Source organism: Polypterus senegalus, chromosome 9 (genome assembly GCF_016835505.1).
Source record: "Polypterus senegalus isolate Bchr_013 chromosome 9, ASM1683550v1, whole genome shotgun sequence".
Classification (NCBI taxonomy): Eukaryota; Metazoa; Chordata; class Cladistia; order Polypteriformes; family Polypteridae; genus Polypterus; species Polypterus senegalus.
In genome coordinates this window covers 48,041,754-48,055,337 of record NC_053162.1, presented here as the reverse complement: position 1 = coordinate 48,055,337, position 13,584 = coordinate 48,041,754, and the positions used below count along the sequence as shown (strand labels likewise).

The following is a 13,584-nucleotide window of genomic DNA, read 5'->3' as shown; positions in this document are numbered from 1 at the left end:
GGTTTTTTTTGTGTAGCTGCCTTCACACAGCTTTTCTGCTGCTTTGTAAACAAACGCCATATAAGGCCGTCCATTCTCCTTGCTTCGCGGTTCTATACTGTTTTATTGTTTGTTTATTACGATTGTTATAGTTATTGTGTAGCTATTTGAGACTTACTTCACTGCTCAGGTACCCATTTCCTTTATTTAATCCGCGGCTTGTACGCTATTTTTTGATCGTTTATTACGATTATAGATATTTATTGATTCCCTTCTTTAGCTGACTGCCTGCTCATATAAGGCGCTCTGCTGGTTTTTTGTGAGGCAGCCTTTACACAGCTTCTCCGCTGTTTTATAAACGAACAACATATAAGGCCATCCTTTTTCCTTGCTTCGCCAAGGAAGCTGCCTTTTTATTTGATCCACGGGTTCTCCGCTGTTTTATTGTTCATTTATTACGATTGTTATAGTTCTCTTTATATAGCACGTTGTCAGTTCAGCACTCCGGTTGTAATATGACGAAGCTGCGCGAGCTCACTCTTGAGAATGCAACGTATAGTTGTCCAGGAGAAAAGCAATGTTGCCTCAAATCAATGGCAACCTTTTGTAGGGTCTGTCCCTGAGTCTTATTAATTGTCATCGCGAAGCAGAGCCTTACTGGAAATTGGAGGCATTTGAATTGAAATGGTAGATCAGAGGGTATAACGGGGATACGAGGAATACATTGAGTGTGGAGAAACTCTAGAGACAGTGTGTGTATTAATTTGTGGATTTTTCTGTGAGTATTTGGTGGCAGCGTGACAAAGTTGCTTCCGCAAGACCGCGTTAGCTTTGGAGCTCAGCGCGGAGCATATTCTTTTCCTGCCTTTTCAATTGTGTAATGCGTTTTTTTGAACAGGTTTGATGCATGGAAGTGATCACTCGTACTGCGTTCAGTCAGTTCACGTGAGCTGCTCTCTTGTGTGATGTTGCGATGTCCACAGCTTTATTTAATGTTAGCTAAGACCCGGCACTTAAGTTTCTCGCTATAGCAATTTTAACTCCGTTACAAAGTGATCCAAAGTCTCGTTTATACCTCATGTCTTCTCACTAAACTTGTATCTCGCAAATAAAGTATTCGACGAAGGCATGACAAACGGCAACGAGAGCGTGTCTATAAACTTAAGGTTTACACCGTGCTTTGTTTCCGCAGTAGCTGCACTTATGAATAAGCTTGTATGCGTTTTTCTTCAGCGCTCTTTGGGAGCTCTTCCTTCTTTTGTACGTACTACGTTCACAGTCAGTTCACGTGATTAAGTGGGAGGTGTGATGATGTGACACGCAACTCCGTCCCCCCATGGCCATCGAGCTGAAGTCCATTACAGTATATGGAGAAAAATAGGTTCCGGTTATGACCATTACGCATAGAATTTCGAAATAAAACCTGCCCAACTTTTGTAAGTAAGCTGCAAGGAATGAGCCTGCCAAATTTCAGCCTTCTACCTACACGGGAAGTTGGAGAATTAGTGATGAGTGAGTCAGTCAGTGAGATCTTTGCCTTTTATTAGTATAGATGAGTCAAGGCCATGCGTTAATCATCCCTAAACTGGCAATTAGTGTCAACAGTTGATAAGAGGTGTTTCACTACTAAACGTTTCTGTGTTCTGGTGCCAAGCATACATTTTGTCAAAGTGGAGTGATGAACCGAAATGGGGAGAAGTATATTTTGGGTCTCGCTGAAAAAGTTTACTCTTATGTTAAGTTGTCTAAGTAATGTGTTTTGCTTGATTTTTTTGTCATATTATTCCATTCTTATGAGAGTTGTGACCAATACTTCAGTAGGAGTAGCCAGCATATTCATCCCATCTGTAGGTATTTACAAACCATATTTAGGGGAATATTGGAGTATGGATGCTTCAGGTGATGATTTGCATAATCATATGCTGCAGCTCTTTGGGAGATTAGTTCTTGAATGCATTCTAAGGATGTTACTGTTGATTTGGAATTTTTCTGCTGTTGTCACACCAATTATATTGGCCCTTTCTAGCAGTCAGTCGGCATGGAAGAACATTTAATTTATGTTGCCAGCTTCCACCTATTTAAAGAAATGTTGGATCCCCTGTCTTATCAGCTCCCCGTTCAGCATCTTCAGCACTGGTGAGCACACCAACCAGGAGTGCCCCTTTGATCAGCTGTAGATGTGTCTTATACCACCGTTTCATACTGATTATTTGATCAGGTTCAGTTTTGGCATGATTAATGTGTGGTCTTGAATCAAAATGCAGCATGCTCATGAAACTTCTAAGTAAAATGCAATACATTTGCTTTGCTTTTAGTTAAGATGTGTGATGTATGGACATGAATTAGAATGTAATATGGGTTTGCATTACATTTTAAACTGACATGAAAATTGCATGCTGTAGTGAAAAGCAATTGATTGTTTGGTTGATATGTTGTTAATTATGATACAAGAAAGCTGTGCCAAAATGAAATGCACCTCATGCATTGCATTACAATGTAGGTAACCTGCTGGACTCTTATTTAATTTTGGCATGAATAACCTTCTATACAGTGCTGCTCTAAAGATTAATTATGAAACCCATAGCCATTTATTTCAGTCTTAATCAAATTCTTTTGACCGGGTTTGTTTTGTAAATTAAAAAAAAAAAAGTTAGTGGCATCTGGTTGGTAGAAAACATAATTGTGATTAAAGCACAGTCTTCTCAAGCTCATCTATTGATAATCCTCCAAGACATGGTACATATTTGTAAGAGTTAACTGTTTTTATTTCCATCCTTTTGTAGCATTTTATTATAGGTCCAAAGGTCCATGTTTGTGTTAAGTTAATATCAATGGTATTGAATCTAATATATATTGTACCATGTGAAATTTGCAGAAGACTGCATTACCAGAGGAACAGCAAACAATAAGAAGGCAGCAAAAACATTTTAAAAACACCTTGAAATTAGAATAGTTTTAATTAGTCTTTTCCATGTGAAGCACATTAGTCCAATTCACCATCTAAGCTGTGTTTTAAATTTCCCCTAAGTTTAACTGATTTGGTAACTTATTCCATATGTCCGTAGTACCTTGTGGGAACAACACCTTTCTTAAGTTTGTGCAAAATTTACCTTTAAAAAGTTTCCATCTGTGTCCTTTTGCTTACATTGAAAAATTCATTTTAAAATAAGTTTGGACCTACTGCACTAATTATATCTGACACCTTTTCATCTTAAACAGAAAACGTTTGTCTTCATACCTTTTAGTATGAATGACCCTAGTCCCTCTTCTCTGCCTGCTGTGTTTCTAATATGCCAATGAAAACTGCACACCAGTAGTACAGGTGTGGCCTCACTTATGCATTATATAGCATAATTTTAACCTCCCTTAATTTATACTCCACACATTGTGATTAATAACTAATTGCTTCTGTACATTGTCTGGATGAGGATAGTTATGAGTCTACTATGACTCCTAGGTTTTCTCATTACGCTTTCAATTTTCATCCCTCTCATTTTGTATTGAAATATAACATGTTTATTGTGTATGTATGATTCTTTAGATTTACTTACTCAATTTCATTTGCCTTAAAATTAAAGTCCGTAATGATTTGGCTGATTCTTGATGATCTACCATTCAACTTTGTCATGTTATCAGCAAACATAATCAGTTTGTGGTTTATTTGTGTTAAAAAGAACAGTAGCCCTAGAACTGATACCTAAGGAACACCACTTTTCTTCTCACCTAATTCTGAGGAAGTTCCTTGGATATTGCTTAATACAATTTTGGACCCATGTAAATACTGCTTCTTGAAAACCCAGTTTTTGTTCGGTTACTAGCCTCTCATGTTGTAGCTTATCTGAATATTTCTGAAAATGATGATAAACAATACCATATGCACCTCTCTGATTGTATGCTTTTGTAGCTTTCTCAAAGAATTCCTGCAAATTAGTACAAACCGGATTCCAAAAAAGTTGGGACACTATACAAATAGTGAATAAAAACTGAATGCAATGATGTGGAGGTGCCAACTTCTAATATTTTATTCAGAATAGAACATAAATCACGGAACAAAAGTTTAAACTGAGAAAATGTATCATTTTAAGGGAAAAATATGTTGATTCAGAATTTAATGGTGTCAACAAATCCCAAAAAAGTTGGGACAAGGCCATTTTCACCACTGTGTGGCATTTCCCCTTCTTCTTACAACACTCAACAGACGTCTGGGGACCGAGGAGACCAGTTTCTCAAGTTTAGAAATAGGAATGCTCTCCCATTCTTGTCTAATACAGGCCTCTAACTGTTCAATCGTCTTGGGCCTTCTTTGTCGCACCTTCCTCTTTATGATGCGCCAAATGTTCTCTATAGGTGAAAGATCTGGACTGCAGACTGGCCATTTCAGTACCCGGATCCTTCTCCTACGCAGCCATGATGTTGTGATTGATGCAGAATGTGGTCTGGCATTATCTTGTTGAAAAATGCAGGGTCTTCCCTGAAAGAGATGACGTCTGGATGGGAGCATATGTTGTTCTAGAACCTGTATATATTTTTCTGCATTGATGGTGCCTTTCCAGACATGCAAGCTGCCCATGCCACACGCACTCATGCAACCCCATACCATCAGAGATGCAGGCTTCTGAACTGAGCGTTGATAACAACTTGGGTTGTCCTTGTCCTCTTTGGTCCGGATGACATGGCATCCCAGATTTCCAAAAGAACTTGAACGTGACTGTCTGACCACAGAACAGTCTTCCATTTTGCCACACTCCATTTTAAATGATCCCTGGCCCAGTGAAACGCCTGAGCTTGTGGATCTTGCTTAGAAATGGCTTCTTCTTTGCACTGTAGGGTTTCAGCTGGCAACGGCGTATGGCACGGTGGATTGTGTTCATTGACAATGGTTTCTGGAAGTATTCCTGAGCCCATTCTGTGATTTCCTTTACAGTAGCATTCCTGTTTGTGGTGCAGTGTCGTTTAAGGGCCCGGAGATCACGGGCATCCAGTATGGTTTTACGGCCTTGACCCTTACGCACAGAGATTGTTCCAGATTCTCTGAATCTTGGATGATGTTATGCACAGTTGATGATTAGGGATGCAAAGTCTTTGCAATTTTTCGCTGGGTAACACCTTTCTGATATTGCTCCACTATCTTTCTGCGCTACATTGTGGGAATTGGTGATCCTCTACCCATCTTGGCTTCTAAGAGACACTGCCACTCTGAGAAGCTCTTTTTATACCCAATCATGTTGCCAGTTGACCTAATTAGTGTTAATTGGTCTTCCAGCTCTTCGTTATGCTCAAATTTACTTTTTCCAGCCTCTTATTGCTACTTGTCCCAACTTTTTTGGGATTTGTTGACACCGTGAATTTTTGAATCAACATATTTTTCCTTTAAAATGATACATTTACTCGGATTAAACGTTTGATCTGTCATCTACGTTCTATTACAAATAAAATATTGACATTTGCCATCTCCACATCATTGCATTCAGTTTTTATTCACAATTTTAGTGTCCCAACTTTTTTGGAATCCGGTTTGTAAAATACAATTCTTCCTGTGTAATCTTGTGTTGAGTGCCTATACCTACCCTTGCCTTCTGTTGCTTGATCTCTTTCCTGGATATTTGCTTCAGTTTACCTGTGATTCATTTTAACTTTACTGGCATATAGTTTTTTGGATCAGCCTAGGTGCCTCTTTCATGTGCTGTATTGTTCGACATTTACTATTCTCTATTCAGTAGGAATGTACGCAGTGTTTAGTGATCTTTTGCATAATGTGTGAAGGGTTTATATATACACTCACTAACCTCCTTAAGCAATTTAGGATAAATGTTATATGGTCCTGACAATTTATTTGTTTTCAGCCTTTTTAATCTGAGCAGCACTCTTTCACTGTTCAATTCCCAAATCACTAAGTAACACCTTGATAGTCCTTAATCTCAGATAAATTTCTCCGCTTCTTCATATGTGAAAAATTTAGAAGAATGGCAATTTAGATCTTTGCTAATTCACTGTCATTGTATTTTACTGTTTATACTACACTTCACCCAGTAGTTTCTCAAATTTTAAAGTAGGGTGGGTGTTTAGGTAGATAATTTATTAATCCTGAGGGAAATTCAAGCAGCATTTGCAGCAGCAGTAGAGCTGAATTTGGGCTGTTGGAATGGAAAGTGTGTACAGAAGAAAATGATTTCTTATTTTATAATTGTGACTGTTCTTCAGCAATGGCCAGTGACTGCATTTAAAACTTCCTGTTTTGGTGATAGTGAAACAAACGTAAGAGATGGTTTTGCCTAAATGGCAATCTCTGATGACACTGGTTAATGTGTATGGTGTCACAAGAGTTTTGAGCAACTTTCAAAAATGCCATTCAATGATTTTCATGGCACAAAGGAAGATTTATCATGTACAGATAATTCCTTATAGAATTTCACCTTCTTCATAAGTGATGGCATGTTAATGTATTTGTGATTGAGCCAAACAGACATGCACAGCAACTGATCCAGCAGCACACACTAAAAACAAATTACAGGGTGCAAAATGTGGTTAGAGGTTAGTTATTACAAGTTGCTGGGTTTCTTTACATTTGCATTTGTTGTATAACAAAACGTAATTCAAAGGCATGTTTTTTTTTTCTCAAGCATAATGTTTCAGCTTTCTTCTCTGTTGTTTGCATTTTGTTAGCTGAGGGTTGTAAACTATCTCTCTAAATTGTACCTGAGCATGATCTGCCAGTTTGCTATTACAATGTAGACTAGCTGCCGCCTCCTCCTCCTCCTCCAGTTTAGTTACCCTCTGCTTGAATTGTTAGATTCACTTGCTTCTTCTGCGTGTGTAGGCTTTTGCTGAAGTAAGCTTCTGAAAAAGTCAAGTCATTGAAGAATTCAAATTTGAGCGAACACTTGGAAAATGCGTTTTCATGTAAAGTAGTGAAAAGTGCTAAATATAAGAAGTTTACATTTTTAACTGGCTTTTCTCACAGTAGTTAGAAATTGTTTTTGAAAAGAAAATCATTCTTTGACGCATGGATAGAAGAATTCATTAAAGTCTACACACCTGAACAGAATGTTGTTGGTAACAAGTCACATATGGTTTGGAAATGTTTGGCAAATAAACAGTACAAACTGTACCTTGTACAATTACTGAGTTGACCTTATTTCTTATCCCATATGAATAAAAGGGAAACTATTGGTATTTGACAAAAGTGCCTAGTGTAGTGACAAACCTGTTCTTATTTTTCTTTAATTTAAAAAAAAAAAATTGTTTCATCTTTGGTTTTTTTTTTTACCTTAATTGCTGATAATACCAGAATAATGATTTTAAATATTTTCCCTATCCCTTTCCTTCCCTCTCTTTATCTCTGTAAATAAGTATTTGAATAATCAGTCTAGTTTTAATATCTGACATAGAGAGCTCAATATGCCATCAAGTATAATTTAAAGCTTTGACATTATATACACTGTCTGTATCGCTCATAATTCAGATGATGTGTCTGTGGTTTTTGTTGCTATCCATACACCTTTTGCATACATACTCACCAGTTTTTGTTCTTGTGTAATGCCAGTTATAGTTTAGGTGAATTATCATCTTTGACATTTGACATTACATCCTGGTTTTTCTGTGATTTCCTTTGAACTTGAAAAAATGGTTCAGGCCTGGGGGGCTTCTACCCATAAGTATGTCCCTGGTAGCTGCAAATATCTCAGAAACTCATTACAATTATTTTTGATACGTTTAGCGTCAAGGCAAGATGTTTTTTAATGTGTTACTCATTTTAATTTGCCTTAGTAACTATGTGTAGAAACTTTTAGAAGTGTTCTGCTAACACACAGTGAATATTGTACTTACAGTGGATGTAGAAAGTCTGTGCACACCTGCCAGAATGGCAGGTTTTGTGTGATAAAAAGTGTTACTATCTTACAAAAAACTTGCTTCATTAGTGTGCACAAACCCTAAACTCATACTTATTTAAATCACTTTTTGATTTTATTACAGCACTAAGAGTCTTATCAATATGGCATGTCTGGACTCTGATTTTTTTTTTTTTGCCCACTCCTCCTTGCTTAAAAAAAATCCCAGAACTGTCAAATTACAAGGGCATCTCCTGTGCACTGCTCTCTTCAGTTCACTCCAAAGATTTTCAATTAGATTAAGGTCTTGGCTCTAGCTTGTCCATTCCAGAACATTGATCCTCCTTTGATGAAGCCATTGCTTTCTTGATTTTGATGTATGCTTTGAGTCGTTGTCATGGTGAAAGGTGAAGCTCCTCTTTATCTTCACCTTCCTAGTAGATGCTTGAAGGTTTTGTGCCAAAATAGACTGATACTAGGAGCTATTTATGATTCCATCCACCTTGACTAAAGCCCCAGTTCCAGATGAAGAAAAGCCACCCCAAACCATGATGTGGCCTCACTGTATGTTCTTTTGTTGATGTGCTGTGTTATTTTTGTACCAAACATTCCTTTTGTAATTATGTCCAAAAAGTTTAACCTTGGTCTCATCAGACCATAATAAATTTTTCCACATTGTTTTTGCAAAGTTTACCTGGGCTTGAATGTTTTTCTTTGTGAGAAAAGGCTTCTGTCTTGGTACCCTACCCCACAACCCAGACATATGAAGAATATGACCGATTGTTGTCATATATAGGAACAACCAATACCAGTATCCAGTCTCAGGATTTGATGTCCAGTACACCACATTGCCCACCTAATTAATTGATATCAGCCACATATACTAACTACTATTTGAGGTGAGACTTATTGTGATTGGTTGATTCTGATTATTAAAGGGTGTGCACATTAATGCAATCAGGTTTTTGTATGATTTTTTTTTTCTTTTTTCACTAAACAGTTTGATTTTTTTCACCCTCATTCTATAGATTGCAGTTTTGCAATAAAGGTGGAATAAGTTGTGACAGGATTTATCTGTGATTTTGGCAGGGATATGTAAACTCGTTATATCCACTGTAGATTACACATGAATCTCCAGTGTACATCGTATTTGTATTTTTACATAATTTGTTTTTATCAGCACATATGTGTTTAACAGACGTCATTAAAGTTCAGCTTTATTTTTATAGATCCCACGGGTGAAGGTCAGAAGAAATCCTCATCTTTCAATGGAGAACTGAATGGCCTTTTGGGAGCTGATGTTTTAAATGTTGGTGAGAGAGAGGTTTTGGAGCCAGAACTCCTCCAAAAATCAGAGAACATGAACACCCAAGAGAAACAAATAATGTAAGATGATTGTTATCTCCTTAAACTTAGGGAATCAGATTATCTATTTTGGTCAGCAGTTTTATACTGTGCTTGACGGAACTGAAATACAGAACATCTAAAATTGGTGCAGAGTGTCTTTTTAAGTGTTAGTTGTATCTAGTGAATGTAGAGTTGTATCTAGTGAATTGAAAATAACCAGTGAATTCCTTTGACAATAGCTGAGGAAACCCCAAAGAGAGTAATCAGTTTAGAAAAACTTGAACACAGCTACAAAAGTTTATAATTTATCTAGTTTCCATAAAATTCCATAGCTTCTTTCTTATGGGGTTCAGACAGTGAGTGTGACTTGTGGAAACGTGTGTCTTCATTTTAGATGTTTTTAGTAAAAATAAAAAGCAAAACAGTTTACACAAAAATTAAAAGAAAATAATAACACAAAAAAGAAACCTCTCATGTAAGAGGTTTCTGTGCATGGCTTGTATTTTATTTGCTTTGAGTTTTGCTTATAAATTCTCTGTGTAACATATAGTCTTGTGTTCGTTCATACGTCAAACTTGCAGATGCAATACATGAACGGTCAGAAAGTGTATTTTGTCTTTACCCCAAGCTTGACAAGGCAAATCGAACAGTTATGTTTCTAATTAAAGACTGACCAAAATATAAAGATTACAGTAACAGGAAGGCCGAGCTTTAGGGTTTAAACAGAATCCTCCATTATCAATGTAGCTATGAGAAACTTGCATTCTAAAGAAATTCAACACACACACGTGTTCATTTTAACATTAACATTACTAAATATTCTAAGATTGGCTCTTCAATCCCTTTTTATGACTCTTTCACTTTCTTCACATTTTATGTTGCTGTCTTATACAAAATAATTTAAGTTCATTTTTCCCCACATCAAACAACATTAAAAACTAAAGAATCACAATATGAATTAACAGGATTTAAGAAAACTTTGCAAATTAAGAAAAAAAAAACTGGCTACACTGGCACAAGCTGGCTGGTTTTCCTAGCTCAACCTATTTTACCGTCTTATTCAGTCACTGATAAATGCTGTCTCTAGCACATGAACAAATTTGTTACAGGTTACCAGTTTCCTCTGTAATTAAATGCTTTTCTTTTTGTAATCTGTCTTAAAAGTACTCCATATTTTCTGTGCTTATTGTCGGCTGCATTTGTTTCGTTAGCAATTATAGAAGTCCTTAGTAATGCCTGTGGATATATTGAACACTTTAATTTTCTCCTTTTGAAGTCTGAGGTCTTTAGGTTATTGATATATGTTGGAATAACTCTAATTGAAACCACCTTTAGACTTGAGTATCGATGTATACAACTGTGTAATTTTTTATTACATTACAGTTGAACCCCTTCAGTGTTTTATGTATAAAATTGATACCTTATTTAGCTTCTCAAAATTTGGAGATTTGGACGTTATTTTGGTAATTATTACTAACAAGTAAGTATTCGGGGTCAACGTTGGCTGCAGTTCAGTTAATATTACTTACTCAATGTTCTCTCTATTAGTTGCCTTACTGGAGATGACAGTTCAACCAGCATCTCAATATTGGGTAAAGATGTGGAAATAGTGGCCAGCCCTGACTCTTCTATCAGTAACAAAGCAAGCAAGGGAAGTAACAAGGTAAATAAGATGATAGAAATGCTGTTTTTGTAGGTTCATGCCGCCTCCTTGATTGCTTTAAAAATATTTAATTGATGATCTTTCTTACAGGTGAAAATCAATCCTGTGGCAAAATATGAATGGGAGCACAAATATTATTATGGAAATCTTATTGCAGTTTCCAATTCCTACCTTGCGTATCCTATCAGAGGTGAGGTCTTTGAGTTGAATATCTGAATTTTGAGGATTTTAGGGACATTTAATGAGATATTATCTTGTTTGGCTATCTCATAAGCAGATGCTTGAAATCCAAATTTTACATTTTCAGGTGTGCCCAAAAGATTCAGAATGAATTTTATTTAATAAATTTAAAATAACTAGAAAGTGGAAGACAATTTTGAATCAGGAATATAGTTTTAGAGAAAAATATAATAACTTTTTGCATAAAGTTCAACAGTTAGCTCAGTGATGAGCTATATGTTAAAGAAAAAAATCTTGTCTTATGCCCTCTTTTATTATATAGATTTTTTTTTTTGAGAAAGATATGTTTTCTTAAAATGTAAGGGGCTTGGGCTTAGCAAGCTATAAAAATAAATAGCAAGGTTCCTTATCTGCCACATTCTTAAGACTTGGTAATCTAAAAGATGGTGTTGTGTAGCTGCTCTAGTAAAATCAATATCTCCCCTGACTAAATTAAACACATTTTAATGTGCATATAAGCAATTCTTTTTAAAATATTTATAGATGACATATTCTATACAACAGAGGACCCTATTCTTTGGTAAAAGAAAGCCCATAATAGACTTCCCAGTTTTCAAAAGAAAGTGTGTCTTCTCCACCACTACTTCCATTTACTTCATGGTAAGTATGGCAGAGAACATTGCCAATCAAGACAAATTTTGATTAAGGCAAGACAAAATAAATACTGTGGTGTTCCTTGTACAGAATTTTGCAAGCAATTAAACTTCCACTGTTTGTAGTAAAATACTTTATTTAACTAGGGGGCTATGCCACCTGCTCACTTTGCTCACCCAACCCCCCAGGTGGACGCTACACGCTAGCCTCTTCACAAATCTGACGCTCGCGTTTGGGGATGCAGATGTACAATTTAAACAGATTGTTTTACATTACAGTGAGTAATTACCATAGTAAAAAAATAGTAAAATGTAATAAATTGAAAGAAAATTGTTTCGTGTTGCGTTATACGTTGTCATTCAGTTTGGCTTTGAAATTAACGCGCAAATACTTTTTAAACTTGCACTTTTACTGTAAAACTTGAGTAAAAACATTTTTTTTAATTAACTTTTCATTAATATCGCATTGAATTTTGATTCTTTTTCTCTAATAAACTGACTTTTTCGAATGTTTGTCCCAATTTTGAATACAACTTATCTTGTCCAATTGCTTAGATAGATAGATACTTTATTAATCCCAAGGGGGGAAAAAACCTGCAGCCACAGGGGTTCCCCAGGATCGAGTTTGGGAAACACCGGTTAGCCCATCACTCAGACATAAATTATGTAATAACATTACGGTACATCCTTCTTTCAAAAGACTGGTGGAAGACTGGATGTTGTTAATGGTTGTAGAAATTCTATAGGATATTGTAAGTTGATGTTTTCATCTTCTGCAACGTCACCACCAACTGTTTGAACATAGTCTATTGATACGCATTTAACCAATTTGCCGTGTAACTGATCAACAGTTTTCGTGTTAATTCATTTTGACTTTGTTTCTCTGTGCTAGATTTGCCCGTGTACTCATTTCGTCTGTTGGTAACCCTTCAGGATGCAATTCTTCAATAAGATTTGGACATAAGTCATCTTTTATTGGGAACTTAAAGTGAGGAAAACATAAAAATTCATAAGAGCTGAATGAGAGGAGAGGAGGGCGGGACTTGGAAAAAATCTCTTGGCAAAAGTCTTAATTTTATTTTATAATAGAGAGATATACGTTTACATTGTTTAAATAAAAAAATTGCAGCTTTCAAAAATGCATTTAAACTGTTTGTTTAAATGAAAAAAATTGCCCCATAAGTATGTTAAATGTTTCAACATAATTTCTTTAATCAAAGGTTTGGTTTAGTTTTAAAATTGTTCATTCATTTAGGAAGGCGATACGACACTAATGCAGTTTTGGATCGTGTATCTTGGTAATGTTTAGGAGTACATGCTGATTGAACACATACTTAAAATACACACAGAAAGCAAACATTTAGTGCTTAAATATAATTTTTGTAAGGTATCTTTGTAACTGTCAGGTAATTTGTGCATAACTTTCATTGGCTTATTATTGGCAATCTTCTATAATGTATTATTCATATTAGAATAGAGTACAACAAAAATGTTGCACAACATATTATGGCAAGTTTGACACTAATGGACAAAAGTTGTGCCATAACCAAACAGTTCATTTTTCTTCAGGTTCATGGTATATGGTTTATTGTTTTTTGGAAATATGTTGTTGTTTCTGTAGCTAGAGTAGATACTGTGAAATTAATTGAAACAAGCTCTTTTAACTGCCATTTTGTAAAATGCTGTTCTGTTGACTTGTTTGTCTGTGAATCTCTAAAGACCTTTTCCATATTAGCTTCGCTTTTGTATGAGTCTTTCTCTTTAATTTTGCTTAAGTACTTATGTGAGTGCCGCTTGTTGTTCAGTGTTTAATTAGCATATTTTCCTGAATAAACCTTGCACCACTGTATGTTTTCGTGTTTTTTAAATACAATAGAAATTGTACAACCTTGCACTCTTGTACAAGTTGTACATTAAAAAAAAAATTAAGGAA

At 35.8% G+C, this 13,584-nt stretch overlaps 1 protein-coding gene across 1 annotated transcript in view; it reads left to right on the top strand.

The window, feature by feature from the left end:
• The window catches only part of edc4 (enhancer of mRNA decapping 4), a 113,047-nt gene that overhangs the window by 3,315 nt on the left and 96,148 nt on the right, over positions 1 to 13,584 (top strand). Inside the window, exons 2-4 of the mRNA XM_039763082.1 lie at positions 9,038 to 9,194; positions 10,704 to 10,818; positions 10,909 to 11,008. Of these exons, the coding sequence (XP_039619016.1) occupies positions 9,038 to 9,194; positions 10,704 to 10,818; positions 10,909 to 11,008 (372 nt within the window). The remainder of the gene's footprint in view (positions 1 to 9,037; positions 9,195 to 10,703; positions 10,819 to 10,908; positions 11,009 to 13,584) is intronic.